At 42.2% G+C, this 17,288-nt stretch overlaps 1 protein-coding gene across 7 annotated transcripts in view; it reads right to left on the bottom strand.

Moving 5' to 3' along the window:
* The window catches only part of LOC121579243 (phosphatidylinositol-binding clathrin assembly protein), a 70,808-nt gene that overhangs the window by 19,226 nt on the left and 34,294 nt on the right, over positions 1-17,288 (bottom strand). For 5 of the 7 annotated variants that reach the window (XM_041893655.2, XM_041893661.2, XM_041893658.2 and 2 more), the window contains exons 3-12: positions 15,414-15,489; positions 13,394-13,496; positions 12,977-13,070; positions 12,637-12,748; positions 10,137-10,243; positions 9,990-10,031; positions 8,879-8,964; positions 8,100-8,223; positions 7,324-7,460; positions 5,217-5,317 (exon numbers count right to left, since the gene is read on the bottom strand). In XM_041893655.2, the coding sequence (XP_041749589.1) occupies positions 5,217-5,317; positions 7,324-7,460; positions 8,100-8,223; positions 8,879-8,964; positions 9,990-10,031; positions 10,137-10,243; positions 12,637-12,748; positions 12,977-13,070; positions 13,394-13,496; positions 15,414-15,489 (982 nt within the window). The remainder of the gene's footprint in view (positions 1-5,216; positions 5,318-7,323; positions 7,461-8,099; positions 8,224-8,878; positions 8,965-9,989; positions 10,032-10,136; positions 10,244-12,636; positions 12,749-12,976; positions 13,071-13,393; positions 13,497-15,413; positions 15,490-17,288) is intronic. The other 2 variants (XM_041893656.2, XM_041893660.2) reach the window with 1 other exon arrangement.

The raw sequence follows: 17,288 nt of genomic DNA, 5'->3' as shown, positions 1-17,288 counted from the left end.
GAAGAGCTCCAAACAATAAAGGGATTGTAATGATCTGGAGAATCAAAAATAAAATCAAAATTCAAGCAACAAAGTGTATTGTTTTCCATAACACTTTAAAAATGCAAAAACAAGAGACAGAAGTTGTAACGTTACATGCTATGAACAAACATAGCTAAGGAAACAGAGTAACATTACATGCTATGAACAAACATAGGTAAGGAAACAGAGTAACATTACATGCTATGAACAAACATAGGTAAGGAAACAGAGTGAAAGTACATCTTGTAAGGCCCAAGCTATAAATAACCTATTCAGTCAGCGGCAGGCCAGAATCTCCAGTGTCATGGCACAGTCAAACCAAAACAAATAATATATACAGTAACAGCAAGCTTTGACAAAGACCACACGGTTTAAATGCGTCAGCTTTTTAAACATACACAAAAGAGCACCATAAACTTAAAACCTTGTAGCTGTGGTCATTTATGGGAGATGCCATCACCTTTCCTTGTTTTTTGAATACCAAGGATCTACAATGACCAAGATAAACACCTGATTCCTGAAAAACCTTTAGTAGCATCATCACATCTAAATACTACATCACATACTGTATGTAAACACAATTGTATGCACCCACACACAATGTGAACCGCACCAGACATTTACTGTTGAATTCTATATTCCCCTTCAGAATCCTGGAGTTCTGAAGCAAGCACTTCTTTGACTCTGCATCAACTCAATGAAGGTTTTCACTGCATGATGCTACTTCAAGGGGCAATCTGTAGTGATCCATCCATTTTTGGATGTATACATTCATGATATGTACCCACTGAGTCTTGAAGAATATACCTTATTAATGCTCAATGAGCTTAGTTCAACTGTGGTACCCCATCAGAACCCAAAACATAACCTTGTTTTACTCCAATGTTTGTAAACAAAGTAAATATAAACAAACACTATATAGCCTCAAAACATGGTTAAAACGATAATTTTGATATCATGGATGGTCAGTCCTTGCATCCATAGCTCTGTCTATGAATTTGAGAGTGGTTACATTTCTCCAGCAACATCCCTCAGCTTTTTACTGAAACAGGGGCGGGGAAGAAGCTTTCACATTATTGTTTCAACTGCTGATTGCCGCTTTAAGATCACTTATGAGGTGCGCACACACACACACACACACACACACACACTATTGACGGACGTTTTGGCCTCTAGAATATGTTTATTATGATTAAGTTCGATCCCCACAGTGAATTATTTTGAATTTCGCTACAAATTGAGATATTTAATTAAATAGTGATCCATTCTGATTACATTTGTTGTCACACAGGACCACGTGCCGAAACAGACCAATCACGGGCCGGCAGGCTACGAAGAAGCTTGCACCCTCATGCCATAGACATTAAGGTTAACTCTCTCAGGCAGGATGAAAACGACTACGTCGACCATGATCCTTTGCTAGTTACAGCCACTTTCACCATGATCTTAGCGATTATTTTGGTGCCATTTAGCCCTATTCAGTAATATGGCGTGCTTCAAATTTAAATAGTTTCGAGCTTCATGCACCATCGGGAGTGTTCCATTGGAATACGTGGCTGAGGTCAAAGCTATCACCATCTACTGGTTTTAATGTCTATGGAATGGTGCATGAAGGCTGAATATGACAATGGGGACATTTCTGACAACACCATAACAGACAAATAAAGAAAACTTAACACTAAAATAGAAATGTTGTTTACCACCAAACATTTCATGAGTGGGTGTCCTAGAACTAACACCACTGGAAGACACAATAGGTAGATGAACAGCATCGACAACAGGATGTGTAAGGAAAGGGTTAAAGTTTGGAATGGAGTCATCCACAGCTTCTGTAGAAGTGAAAGGATCTACACAGGCAAAGGTGACAGAAACAGAAAGAGAGAGAACAGGAAGATGTTAGAAGAGGACAGTGAGTCAAGTCAAACGAAGCATGCAGAAACACAACACAGGGTGCGGCTGAACATAAACCCCATGCCCCAGACAGAATTCTTCATGAACTATGATGGTGGTAGTGTTCGTATGACAAATACTCCAAGTATCATTGCAAGGAAACGAATATTGAAGCAGACTTGGAAACAAACAGCCTTATGTTGTCATCTAGAGTCACAATCATTTTTGCCAAGCTATAGCAAACAATACATTACGTAAAGCAGGTTATTTCATCACATGCATCTAGTGGTTATACCAAACGCCATACTACATGTGTACATTTTAGTCATTTAGCAGATTATCTTATCCAGAGCCACTTACAGTTAGTGAATTCATCTTAAGATAGCTAGGTGGGACAACCACATATCTCAGTCATAATAAGTACATTTTTCCTCAATAAAGTAGCTATCAACAAAGTCAATGCTAGTGGAAAAGAAAAATAAACATGTGCACCAGTCGATAATGTTAACTTCTAGACATGACACAAACCAAGACAGCCTTAATCCATGTAGCCTACACTTTACCGTCCTTATTGGAAATACTCAATTTGAACAAATGCAGCACATTTGCTTTGAAAACGTTTTTAAAAAGTATACTTGATAAAAGTATAAAGTCTAAAAAAAGTTACATTATAAACAACAAGAACACAAAAATAATTCCAGCTTCAAGTTGATTAACCTGATACGTTGCAGGACTGACAAAAAGTAACACTAGATTCATACTGTATAGTATGAGAGAACACGACTCCCTCAGTGACTACAATATTGGAATAAAACACAACAAAGAACAAGGTTTTAGTTTCCAGGGAAACCAAACACACAAACCTGAACAGTGTATTTGTAAGTGAAAAGGAAAACACAGTTAAGTAGGTTTGTATCTAATCATTTCAACCTTATCATTATTTACTTTCGATTGACACATGACCGTGAATTCAAAAGCACACACAACATTACAAGGCACTCAAGATAAAAGGTGCTTTTTAATTTGGCACCTCCATCATGAGGTTTAAATAACAATTCCATGAATGATGGACAACAAGAGTCATAGCAAATCAGACAAGGTCAATTACTAACTGTAATAATAATATGAATAAATAAGGTTACTGTCATGATACAGACCATTATTTTAGAGTTGCTGATAGTTTGTCTGGCAAACTACTAAACTGATAATAAGAAGTTTTGTTACGACTTCAGTGCAGCTTTTGACTTGCCTGGCTACCAAAACTCCTTGCTCCGGGCAAACACTACGCCACGCCCACGGACGTTAGTTTCTTCTCCGCAATGAGTCTGGATCTGAGTACCTCCCGTAGGATTTCTAGAATAGAAACACGTTCTAGACCATCTGATTGGTCCCAGAAACCGATCGGTTGGGCCAGAGCCAGCACACACGTGGGTATTGCGACAATTTGAAAATTCGTCATTGGCATTGATACTATGATTGGTTAGAGATGATCCAATCGCTGATTCCTTTGTTTTGTACAACATCCCTCATTTTGACGTCACCACAAACAACTTCAAAGATGGAAGTCTCAGACTGAAGCATGTAGCGAATGATTCTGTGAAATAATTCTGTTTGAGTCGTCAGGAAAGCTTTTTTCATTATCGAGCATAGTCTGCTGCTGAAAAAACTGTGTGTGTTATGGCTTTACCTCCTCTGATATATGATGGATCGAGCGTTACCTATCTAACAGAACACAGACGGTGTTCTCTAACATAAACCAGGTAGAGTTAGGCATACCTCAAGGTCGTGACCCCTTACTTTTTAAAATGTTTACTAATGACCTACCACTAGCCTTGAGTAAAGCCAGTGTATCTATGTACGCTGATGACTCAACATTACACACGTCAGGTCAGCTACCACAGCAAGTGAAATCACTGCAACACTTAAAGAGCTGCAGTGAGTTTTAGAATGGGTGTCCTAAATATATCAAAAACTAAAAGCACTGTATTTGGGACAAATCATTCACTAAACCCTAAACCTAAACTAAATCTTACATTTTAGTCATTTAGCAGACGCTCTTATCCAGAGCGACTTACAGTTAGTGAGTGCATACATTTTTTCATACTGGCCCCCCGTGGGAATCGAACCCACAACCCTGGCGTTGCAAACGCCATGCTCTACCAACTGAGCTACACGGGGCTGGATCTTGTAATGAATAATGTAGAAATTGAGCAAGTTGGAGACTAAACTGCTTGGTGTTACCCAGGATTGTAAACTGTCATGGTCAAAACATATTGATGCAACGGTAGCTAAGATGGGGAGAGGTCTGTTTGTAATAAAGTGCTACTCTGCTCTGCTTACTTGACATGACAATGAACAAATCAAGTCCTACAGGCTCTAGTTTTATCACACCTGGACTACTGCCCAGTCATTATGGTCACGTGCCACAAAGAGGGACATAGGCAAATTACAGTTGGCCCAGAACAGAGCAGCACAGCTGGCCCTTAAATGTAAACAGAGGGCTAATATCAATAACATGCATGTCAATATCTCCTGGCTCAAAGTAGAGAGATTAATTGCGTCACTCCTCGTCTTTGTGAGAGGTATTGACGTGTTGAAAGCACCGAACTGTTTGTTCAAACAGCTAACACACCCATACATACCCCACAAGACATGCCACCAGGGGTCTCTTCACAGTCCCCAAGTCCAGAACAGACTCTGGGAAACGCACAATAATAATAATAATAATAATAATAATAATAATAATACAGGGCCATGACTACATGGAATTCTCTTCCACATCAAGTAACTCACGCAAGCAGTAAAATAATATTTAAAAAACAGATAAAACACCTGTGTGGACTGTGAAGAGACATTTTATTACTGTATTGTACATTTTATATTGTATTTTTTTAAAATTATGTCTTGCATGATGTATTGTCTTATTTATGATGTTGTTTTGTTTTTATGTAATTGTTTTATTCCTGTTTGGACCCCAGGAAGAGATAACAGGGATCCTAATAAATACATAACTGTGATTTGATTGTTGATCGACTTTACCTGATATTATTAGTGGTCTTACCACCCAATTTCAAATTCAAGTTCACCAATAGCTTTCAGGAGTTAGGTCAAATACACCAGGTACTGTATATCCACCACCAGCAAGCTTATCGAGTTAATAAGCTGTTTGAGAATGCAAAGGGTCTATTCCACTATGACCTGTGGAGAGGCCTATCACAGAGGAATCGGAGTGAAAGAGGGTGTGTGTGTGTGTGTGAGAATCAGGGGTGTAAAACAGGTATCCGCGGTGTGACGGGAGCTCTCACCTCCCCATGTGTTGGCTGTTGGTAGGCCAGTGGAGAGGGGCAGTGCCTGCTGCTGAAATGCAGGCTGCAAATCTAGAAGGTCACTCGCCGCCTTGGAAGTGCTTGAGGGGGGAGGAAGAAGGGAAGTTAAAGACAAAAACGCATCAGTCTCCCAAAAGCAAAACCCTAACTCTCCCGTAGCCGTCTCAAAAGGTTTTCATAACGCTCCAGGTAGAAGTTGCACCTAGCAAAGGGTAGGGGGGAACATTCTACCTACTCCTTACTCCCACGGTTCCCACCCTTCACCTACAATTTTTTTTTTTTTTTTTTTTTTTAAACAGTCCCAAACATTTCACGCACACACTGAAGACAAACTTGGCAGGCTTGCTTAAACAGCCAAGTGGGAGAAACAGTGGAGTCTCTGAAAGTCACACGCAATCAATACCCTCTGTACAGCCATGGAGGCTCCTTAAACAGCTACCCTGAGCTGCATGCTTTCCAACGGGGGAATGCAATACGTTCTAGCCGGGCAGTTATGCAACACGCACCCTTGCCATCCACCTTTAAAAACTGGAGCAACGATTCATTCATTGTTCTTCTTTTGTAATGCTCACGTTTATGTACGAGATTATTTGTAGAAGTACATTGTAGAGCTGGGCGATATGGAAAAGAAATCCATATCACGATAAATTGCCTGAATTTATGCGATAATGAAAATAGAGTGATAAGTTTATAACATGAATGTACACCACAGATTTTTTAAAATGATTATCCTGTAAACTACTACTATGGTTGTAGCCATCAATTGTCCCATTAACAATCACCCATATCAGCAAACGTATTTAATTTCTAACTTCACATTACTCTATTTTAGGCTACTTATCATAATGAACGATATCAGCAAAATACCTGTGATAAGTGATCGGCGTCAATACAGTTATAGTGATCATCCCAGCTCTAGTACACTGACATGTGTGCAGCTGTGGCACTACAGAATACATTCCACTGGCATCGATTTCATTAGGTGGGCAAAGGCACAGGAAATAGTGGGTAAGAAAACATTCGGAGAGTACGACCCTGCCTTACACAGGAAGCGGCACAGGTCCTAATCCAGGCACTTGTCATCTCCCGTCTGGATTACTGCAACTCGCTGTTGGCCGGGCTCCCTGCCTGTGCCATTAAACCCCTACAACTCATCCAGAATGCCGCAGCCCATCTGGTGTTCAACCTTCCCAAGTTCTCTCACGTCACCCCGCTCCTCCGCACACTCCACTGGCTTCCAGTTGAAGCTCGCATCTGTTACAAGACCATGGTGCTTGCCTATGGAGCTGTGAGGGGAACGGCACCTCTGTACCTTCAGGCTCTGATCAGTCCCTACACCCAAACGAGGGCATTGCGTTCATCCACCTCTGGCCTGCTGGCTCCCCTTCCTCTGCGGAAGCATAGTTCCCGCTCAGCCCAGTCAAAACTGTTCGCTGCTCTGGCACCCCAATGGTGGAACAAGCTCCCTCACGACGCCAGGACAGCGGAGTCACTCACCACCTTCCGGAGACATTTGAAACCCCACCTCTTTAAGGAATACCTGGGATAGGATAAAGTAATCCTTCTACCCCCACCCTTAATAAAATAAAATACAAAACAATTGTAAAGTGGCTAACCCACTGGCTATAGGGTGAATGCACCAATTTGTAAGTCGCTCTGGATAAGAGCGTCTGCTAAATGACGTAAATGTAAAAAATGTAAATGTAATAGATGAGCAGGCCTATTAATAGCAATGGAGTCTTTGGCTCTATGGTTACATGGCATCGACTGTCTAGTCTGGCTTCAACAACCCCAAACACTACGTCATTATTAATGCCCCCTCAAAAGATCTGAAACAACTGGATGGGTAAACAAATGTAAAACATAGGTTGCACCCCAAATGGCACCCTATTCCATATGTACTGCACTACTTCTCACCAAGGCTCATAGGGCTCTGGTCAAAGGTAGTGTACTATATAGGGCACAACCATAAACTCCACAAAGAGCTATGATCAGTGCCTGGGCACTATACATGTAACCTAGCTTTTTGGCGAACTCAGTGGGGGTGTGATATGGGTAAGGCCTAGGTGAGAAAGGGTGTGCTCACCTGTTTGTGGAGCTGGGTGTGGAGAAAAGGTCAATGGCCGGTGCTGTGTTGATGGTCCCTCCGTCAGTGGACACAGGGGAGGCAGCCGTGGTGGCATAGGAAGAATTACCGTTCTGGAGTTCCTTCAGACGCTGCTCCTAGGTGGAACAGGCAAAATTCAACAATACCAAACACCCGGGCCTACCTACAGTACACTGGCCAGCTAACATTTTCTGAGAGCATGTATTTTTACTGAACTTTTTACTCAATTTAACAGAGGTGGTGGGGAGTCTGTGACTTGTTAGCTAAAAAAAGATCCCTTCTTTGGATGACCTCTGGCTCGATGCTTGGTTGCTTACCACAGCATTAATTTAGATTAAAATGAGACCAAAAATATCATTGAAGATTTAATCGCTGTAGTGTGAATACTGCTCAAGAACATGTTAGACTGCAACTCCCTCGACATTGACATTTCCCCCCCAAAGGCAGAAAATCTTTTAATTTTTGTTCATTATCACTGAATGTTCTACACATGCTGCTGACCAGTCAGCACAGATTAAACCCAGTAGGGCAATAAGCCAAGAGGATAGTTGGAGGGGGAGAGCAAGAGTGTGAGAGAGCCCAGACAGACAGAGAGACAGAGAGAGAGAGACAGAGAGAGAGAGAGAGAGAGAGAGAGAGAGAGAGAGAGAGAGAGAGAGAGAGAGAGAGAGAGAGAGAGAGAGACAGACAGAGAGAGAGACAGAGACACACAGAGAGACAGAGAGCGAGAGGAGCACACTGGAAGGAAAATGTACCTTCAGCGCTTTTAGGCGAGCCTGCTCTTCCTCCAGAGCTGCCTGCTTTTCCCTCTCGTCCACTTTGGTGAAAGATATGCCCGTGTTGGCCAGAGAGGAGACAGCGTTGGAGAGAGTGCTAGCCCTGGATAGACAGAAACATAGGAAGAGAGAGAGAGAGAGAGAGAGGTCAGTTAGTGGGGGCTATGGGAAAACTGTTTACTGGCCATTGTCAAAAGTGCTGTGCTGTTCTGCAAGCTCAGTGAAAGAAATTGGCACATATTTTTACAACTGCACTTTGATAGATACGGGCTACAAGAGTAACAGGAGGTTGGTATAAAATAGAAAGGATTTCTGCTCGACAGGGATAATTTATAACACACCTTTCCCACTCTAAACAGAAAAACCTGAATGAGCACTGATGGTCAGTGCACATAATTATAGTACATTCAAAAGACACAAAAAGGAAACAAAATCAAATGCACCTGGCATTAGCCACAGACAAGTAGGTCTTTATTAACTATATAGGACTTGCATAAATTGAGGGTAAAAACACTGCAACTGTAGCTCCCGGAGCATTCGTCAATATTTTCTCTGAAACAACTGGAAGAACACACAGAAAGGAAAGGCATACTTTGGACCGCAGTACAAAAATATATTGTTGAGATTGCTGCCCACCGACAAACACTTCACATCCAACTCACACCCACTTGCTAAATCTGGTACCTGAGCAAAGAGGCTTTGTCTGACTGAACTACATTGGATAGGCAGTGAGTAAATGGAAGGGGAAATGACAGTACCTGCTGGCTGCAGTGGAAGCTTTCACCTTCTTCCCTTCTAAAGAAGCCAAATGCTGCTCCAAGGCATCTAAGAGGCTACTGGGGGCCTATTACAATGGAAACAAATAGTGAGTTCAAATGTTGGGGGGGGAAATGTCATCACAAAGGGGTAACAGCAGATGGAAACACAAACAGTAAGCATGCCTAGGTATTTTACAATGCACACAAAGAGAAAACGTACTACCCTTACAAACACTTAAAAAGAGTGGGATACACATACTTACAAAACCTGGAATCTAAAGATGGAAAGTTAAGGAAAAATACAGAATATAAAGGTGGTAATTGTCAGAGATGATAAAAAGAGAGGTTTTGGGAGAAAGGTACTAGCTAAAGGCATCTATTTAAATCCAAAACAGTCCTAATAAAAAACAAATCACAAATTGATTGACCTTGTAAAATACTGTTTGTCTTGCTAAAGCACCATCTGAACATGGTCATAACAAAAGTAAAAACCCTTTTATTCTAAGACTGGATATGTAAGCGAGAGATGTAGCTAACCCCACACAACATGTGGCCCTTCTTGAAAGGTGACATGGAACAGTATAATAGCATACAGGGTACTCCTTCCATCTCGGCTCTAGCCTACTCGGTGAACGCCTTGACAAAGGTCGATGTCAACACCTTTATGTGCTGTATGCCATGCAAGGTCAGGTGAGTCCTTGTTCGAATGCAAATAAAGTGCACCCTTCCTTCCTTGATCACAGATCTAGAAGTGATTGCAAAGATGATGTTTTCAACCTATTGCTCTCACCAATCCAACCAAATCAGATCTGTGATTTGATTACTTGAAGGAAGGAAATAAGCATTTTGAAAGTATTTGGACTGGGCCCAAGTCTGGCGTTTCCTCTAGGAGGGGGCCACATGCAGTGTGGGATAGCTAGAGCTGTACAGAAGTAACCATTTGGGAGGTCTGAAACTGCAGGAGGTGGCAGGGTGGTGAGAGAGGCCGGAAGCCAGCACAGAGGGGTGTTGAAATAAAGTCAAGCTGAGGGGTTCAGCAGGGCTCCATCTCAGACCCACTGCATTGTCGGGCCATGGAGATACGAAAGCGATAGATAGCACCAGGTCTTACCTGGGAGAGGTCTGGGATGTCCCCTCGATCAATCCCTACTTGCTGCAAGGAAGGAGAGAGGAGGGTCAAGATAACATGGAGGTGAATGTAGGAGTAAAAAATAAAATAAAATCTGATCACACAGAAGTTTGCAAGGTGGGATCTTACCGCCGCTACTTTTAGAAATTCAGAGATTCTTGTCATTCTAGTGAGGAATTTCTTGTAGATGTCAAGGCCCTCTTTGCATTGACTTTTCTTCATGTCAAAGTACTTCTCTGTGAAGTGAAAAGAGGAAAATGATAATGAAGCACTGGTACTTCAAGAAATAGAAGTGATAAAACTTAGGTATAACTTACATTTTATCAAATCAGGATAAACTATCAAACTGCCTTTACAAATAAGTAACTATCAAACTGCCATTCTATAAGTAAAAGCTTTCTCCAATCAGAAAATCGGCCCTTAAATATGGATGTCTGCAGGAAGTATACAAACTCTCCTGAGGGGTGCATGAATCCTAAACATGTCTCACTAGCTTGTAAACCTCCCACTGATGTTTGCTCATATCCAATTTGCTCCTCCACCCCCCACAGGCCTGCTCAGTCCACCAAAAGGAACAAGGCTCTCACCTGAGTGAGAGGCATCCATCCTCATAGCAGAGAATACAGCCTTGACATGTACAGTGGGGAAAAAAAGTATTTAGTCAGCCACCAATTGTGCAAGTTCTCCCACTTAAAAAGATGAGAGGCCTGTAATTTTCATCATAGGTACACGTCAACTATGACAGACAAATTGAGGAAAAAAAATCCAGAAAATCACATTGTAGGATTTTTAATGAATTTGTTTGCAAATTATGGTGGAAAATAAGTATTTGGTCACCTACAAACAAGCAAGATTTCTGGCTCTCACAGACCTGTAACTTCTTCTTTAAGAGGCTCCTCTGTCCTCCACTCGTTACCTGTATTAATGGCACCTGTTTGAACTTGTTATCAGTATAAAAGACACCTGTCCACAACCTCAAACAGTCACACTCCAAACTCCACTATGGCCAATACCAAAGAGCTGTCAAAGGACACCAGAAACAAAATTGTAGACCTGCACCAGGCTGGGAAGACTGAATCTGCAATAGGTAAACAGCTTGGTTTGAAGAAATCAACTGTGGGAGCAATTATTAGGAAATGGAAGACCACTGATAATCTCCCTCGATCTGGGGATTGGGAGAATGTCATATGGTCAGATGAAACCAAAATAGAACTTTTTGGTAAAAACTCAACTCGTCGTGTTTGGAGGACAAAGAATGCTGAGTTGCATCCAAAGAACACCATACCTACTGTGAAGCATGGGGGTGGAAACATCATGCTTTGGGGCTGTTTTTCTGCAAAGGGACCAGGACGACTGATCCGTGTAAAGGAAAGAATGAATGGGGCCATGTATCGTGAGATTTTGAGTGAAAACCTCCTTCCATCAGCAAGGGCATTGAAGATGAAACGTGGCTGGGTCTTTCAGCATGACAATGATCCCAAACACACCGCCCGGGCAACGAAGGAGTGGCTTCGTAAGAAGCATTTCAAGGTCCTGGAGTGGCCTAGCCAGTCTCCAGATTTCAACCCCATAGAAAATCTTTGGAGGGAGTTGAAAGTCCGTGTTGCCCAGCGACAGCCCCAAAACATCACTGCTCTAGAGGAGATCTGCATGGAGGAATGGGCCAAAATACCAGCAACAGTGTGTGAAAACCTTGTGAAGACTTACGGAAAACGTTTGACCTGTGTCATTGCCAACAAAGGGTATATAACAAAGTATTGAGAAACTTTTGTTATTGACCAAATACTTACTTTCCACCATAATTTGCAAATAAATTCATAAAAAATCCTACAATGTGATTTTCTGGATTTTCTTTTCTCATTTTGTCTGTCATAGTTGACGTGTACCTATGATGAAAATTACAGGACTCTCATCTTTTTAAGTGGGAGAACTTGCACAATTGGTGGCTGACTAAATACTTTTTTTCCCCACTGTATGTAATGACCAGAGATATATCACATAGCTGCATAAGGTTTCTAGCCAAGTCTAGGAGCCAAGTGCAATTCTCTAACTCCATTCTAATATCCAAATATATTGTGGAGACATACAAGAATGTTAGTATACTGGAATATTTATTTCCAACCTTATACATTTTAATTTCCAACTCGTGCACTGAACTACATGTGCAAACAGATATGCAGTGTAGTTGAATACAGGCTGTGTACAAGACCAGTCTCTCCACCAGCATCGGGCTCAATTTCAGGACACTCATTTATTTAGAATTCGAAGAATTGGAAACTAGATTTCTTCCCCAATGTGTTTCAGACATTGAATAGAATGGCCGAGTTCAAAAGGCAATTCAACCATCCTACTGTATGTCACCTAGCAAACCTAGATCACTAAAACAAAGCAGAGTAGTAGCAGAACACGGTCCTTTAACGGCCCTCGTTAAGTCAACCTGATAGCGAGGAGCAGGCTGATAGTGAGTGGTAGCAAACATTTGAGGCCAGTGATACAGTATTAACCCAGAACGACAGGGTGCAAAGATGTCTCTGCATCAGTGCCGCTCCATGGTAACAATGATACGGAAATAATGACTTGGTTTTGGCATGCCAGAGCCTCTTGAGAGCCGGAAGGTGGAAGTACTTACCCAACAGGTTAATAATGCCTTCGTTGTAGGCCGCAAACAGTCGAATGGCATCTTTGAACAGAAGCATGAAGGCTGCGTTGATCACTCCGTTGGTGAGCTCATTGGCGTTGACCTGGAGATGGAGGGGGGATCCAAAGCAGACCAATTGAATTGACAGTCAACCCATCAAGCATTCTCATTGGTCGGACTCACAGAGCTAACTCCCAATCCACACGACAGAGCTACTCATTCGCCAACTGTTTTTTTGCAATACTGTTACATTCGAGACCTGGAGCGTTTTGTTCAGGCCATAGCAGTACAACAAGTTACAACGTGCAAAATGTCAAGCATTGAAACTCACATTGAAATCAAGTAGCGCATCCATTTGGTTTTGGATAATGGGTAGGGTCTTCAGTAACTTCTCGGTGTTCATGGTTCTCATAACGCCATCCGCCCTTGGGGAATGATAATATTCCAATTATTAAGGGCCCAATACTAATGGCTTTGGACTGTCATGAATGTCATAAAGCATGCAATTTAAAATAATGCATTTGGATTAGGTTTGGTGAACTACACTACACTTACTCAGATGCCCAATCCCAAATCAACACCTACACCATATACACTTCATGCAGGAATAAGCAATATGCCAAAAAATATATCCAAAATGCACTTCTCAGGAGTCGACTGTACAGTGTGTATACAATATAGAAGAGGCTAGGTAGACCTGAGCCGGATGCTATAAGAAAACGTGTGAACAGAGAATTAAAGTCCTTACCCTCGTTTAACTTTGGTGAAGTCAAAAGCGACTTGTCGATACGACACAGCCTTCTCGTTCAGGTAGCGACTATACCTCCTTATGAACGTTGACATGTCATAGCCTGAAAAAGACAATAGGGGAATAAATGTTTTAGCATCAGGTGCATCTTGATCGTGACACACATCTCACTATAGAACTGCCACATAATCACCTTTTCAAACAACTAGCCTATACTCTTAGCTGTTTATTTGGAGATACAATAAGCGGAGGCACATTCTTTCCATTCATTTTGGAAATGAAGACTACTTCAGAGTTTTTTGGTGGATATACAGGTAACTGCCAAAATAAAAGAAACACCAACATAAAGTGTCTTAATAGGACGTTGGGCCACCACGAGCCAGAACAGCTCCAATGTGCCTTACCATACTTTCTACAAGTGTCGAACTCTACTGGAGGGATGCAACATCATTCTTCCACAACAAATTCCATAATTTGCTGTTTTGTTGATGGTGGTGGAAAACGCTGTCTCAGGCGCCACTCCAGAACCTCCCATCAGTGTTCAATTGGGTTGAGATCTGGTGACTGAGACGGCCATGGCATATGGTTTACATCGTTTATGCTCATCAAACCATTCAGTGACAACTCGTTCCCTGTTGATGGGGCATTGTCATCCCATGGGGGGATAGCCATTGTAGCAAAAAATAATGGGTAACTGCATTTTTATGTATGACCCTAAGCATGATGGGATGTTAATTGCTTAGGAATTGCTCAGGAACCACACCTATGTGGAAGCACCTGCTTTCAATATACTTTGTGTCCCTCATTTACTCAAGTGTTTCCTTTATTTTGGCAGTTACTGGTATGTGCCACATGCCGTGAGACAAAAGACAAAGGCAGACTTTAGGACACTTCAAGTGTGTGTTCCAGTGTTGCCGTGATACCAATGTCATACTATCATGATACTCGTGAAAGCCTACCATGGAAACAAATAAAACTAACTGAATTGTCTGGTCCTTTAACTATTGTGCGCAATAGCTTGAAAAAAAAACGGATGGGACTCAAGGCTGTCACGTTTATTTTCCAAGCGATTGTACTTAGTTTACTGATTTCTTCGTTTTTTCCCCAATACTTCAATACTGAGTATTGTGACAACCTTACTTCCAACATCTGCATTGCTTGCTGTTTGGGGTTTTAGGCTGGGTTTCTGTATAGCACTTTGTGACATCTGCTGTTGTAAAAAGGGCTTTATAAATACATTTGATTGATTGATGACAATGATCATGAACTATCATAAATACTGTCTGTATCATGAATATGGTCCGCCCCGTATTTTCTTCTAAAGTAAATGCTCAACAGGCCGTCTTCGACAGCTCACCATCGTGGATTTCTGTCATGAGTGCTATACTCCCCAACCTCAATCAAGTCACCATCCTTAAACAAACTGACAGCTCCCTATTACCCTCATTTATAAGTAACACAACATGACTAAAGGAATGTGGGTTATTATGATTAGGGATGTTTACTCTACCATTATACTCCCACTTGAAAGTCCCACTGGTCTGGGCTGCCAGGCATCTTGTTAACATGGGAAATAACCTTGAGTAAATAAATTCTGCTGCGCATGATATGAGCGGAGTGTCTGCCATTATGCCTTAACCATTCCATTGGGAATAGAGCGGAGGGGAAAAGGGCAGGACCGTTTAAAAGAACAGTTCTCCACTCTCAGTCTTGCCTGTTGTCGCACACACACACACACACACACACACAAACACGTTTAGTAGGCAAAAGTTATGGAACGTTGCAGTTCTTGAATAGAGCTGACGTGATTCCTTATTCTACATGTCAGATATAAATATTTTTTCTAGAACAAGCATGCCTATCTGAATGTTCAACGACATTGTGCCCTGCTGAACACGGCCCTGTTGAGTGCCCTGAGAGAATAGGCCTTAAGATACTGGAGCATTTCAGCTCATACAGTGTAGACCATACTGAACCTGTGATAAAATACAGAGAGTGCTTCAGAGCTGACTTCACTCACCTTGTAGGCCACTTTTGTCCAAAAAGTTACTGAGGTTAAAAAGCGTATTCCTTGAAGCCAGGTACTGTATAAATCTCTGCAACACAGAAACAGTTGTGAAAACTTTCTGTAATACGAAAGGAACTCATAGTCAATAATTGCATTCACCAACAGCAATTGAAAATGCATAGCAATGTTACATAAGAGCACCTTCTCAAAATAATAAGTATTATTGTTTGTTTTATGATATCCAAATTGGTAGTTACAGTCTTGTCCCATCGCTACAACTCCCGTACGGACTTGGGAGAGGCGAAGGTCGAGAGCCATGCGTCCTCCGAAACACGACCCTGCCAAGCCACACTGCTTCTTGACACACTGCTCACTTAACCCGGAAGCCAGCGGCACCAATGTGTCAGAGGAAACACCGTACAACTGGCGACCGTGTCAGCGTGCATGCGCCCGGCCCTCCACAGGAGTCGCTAGACCGCGATGGGACAAGGACATCCCGGCCAGCCAAACCCTCCCCTAACCCGGACGATGCTGGGCCAATTGTGCGTCACCTCATGGGTCTCCCAGTCGAGGCCGGCTGCGACACAGCCTGGGATCGACCCAGATCTGTAATGACGCCGCAAGCACTGCAGTGCCTTAGACCGCTCGGGAGTCCCCCAAAAGAAGTATGTTACATTACACAACTCTGTCACTAGATACGGCTTCACTTCAAAACAACCAGTGTTAAAATGGATTTCAAAATACCTTAACTCAACACCACTATTAGGCTGTTGTCATGACTTGCCCTCATGGGCTGAGGATCAAAGATGCCGGCTAGGCAAAGGTTTGAACACCCCCTTTCCTGGGGGCCAGTTTTATGTAAATACCGCGCTCTCTCTTCCTTGCCATGAAGTATTGGGAAAAAGGACAACTTTGTTAACACAGACATTCTTCCCGCCAAAACTCCAACATCCAAAAGTGGAAAATGAAACAATTCATTCTTCAAAGAATGTGGGAAATGGTTGGCGACTAAAAGAACAATCATGTCAAATTTGTTACCATGTTGTGATGTCATTAAAGATGGTGGAACAACATAACTGTATCTCTGGGGGTGTACACTTCCCAGTTATAAGGTTTGCATCTAATTGTGGTATAAAATGAATGATTAAGTATAATAATACTTTTGTGAAGATAACAATGTGATTTTAGCATTCTAGATGAGATGATTGTTTTCCATATTGATTTGTTCTCAGTCAGTGGCCACACCCAGATGAGCACAAACATGATGGAATGCCCCTTTTACCTAGAGTGCATAAAAAGCCTTGAAAAACAAATTAACATTAGACCAGCAGACGTGAAGCGTGAGCTAAACGTTACAAAATGGTTTAAAACTACAACTCCATTACCAAAGGAAGACCAAGCAGATTACAGTATAAGCTGGATGTTGCAAATGGTTGAATTTCTACCAGACCAGGAAGCATGAAGCTGAAGTTACACGTTACAAAATGGTTAGACCAGAAAACGTGAGTCCACACGTTTGAAATGGAGAAACTCTGAAACTCTCAACGAGGTGAAGAAGAAGACTCCAATTTGCATACCGCCCCAACAGATCCACAGATGATGCAATCTCTATTGCACTCCACACTGCCCTTTCCCACCTGGACAAGAGGAACACCTACGTGAGAATGCTATTCATTGACTACAGCTCAGCATTCAACACCATAGTGCCCTCTAAGCTCATCACTAAGCTAAGGATCCTGGGACTAAACACCTCCCTCTGCAACTGGATCCTGGACTTCCTGACGGGCCGCCCCCAGGTGGTAAGGGTAGGTAACAACACATCTGCCACACTGATCCTCAACACGGGGGCCCCTCAGGGGTGCGTGCTCAGTCCCCTCCTGTACTCTC

The sequence above is a fragment of the Coregonus clupeaformis genome, chromosome 13, assembly GCF_020615455.1.
Source record: "Coregonus clupeaformis isolate EN_2021a chromosome 13, ASM2061545v1, whole genome shotgun sequence".
Lineage (NCBI taxonomy): Eukaryota > Metazoa > Chordata > Actinopteri > Salmoniformes > Salmonidae > Coregonus > Coregonus clupeaformis.
Note: the sequence above shows the minus strand (reverse complement) of the source record. Positions and strands in the feature narration are given on the sequence as shown.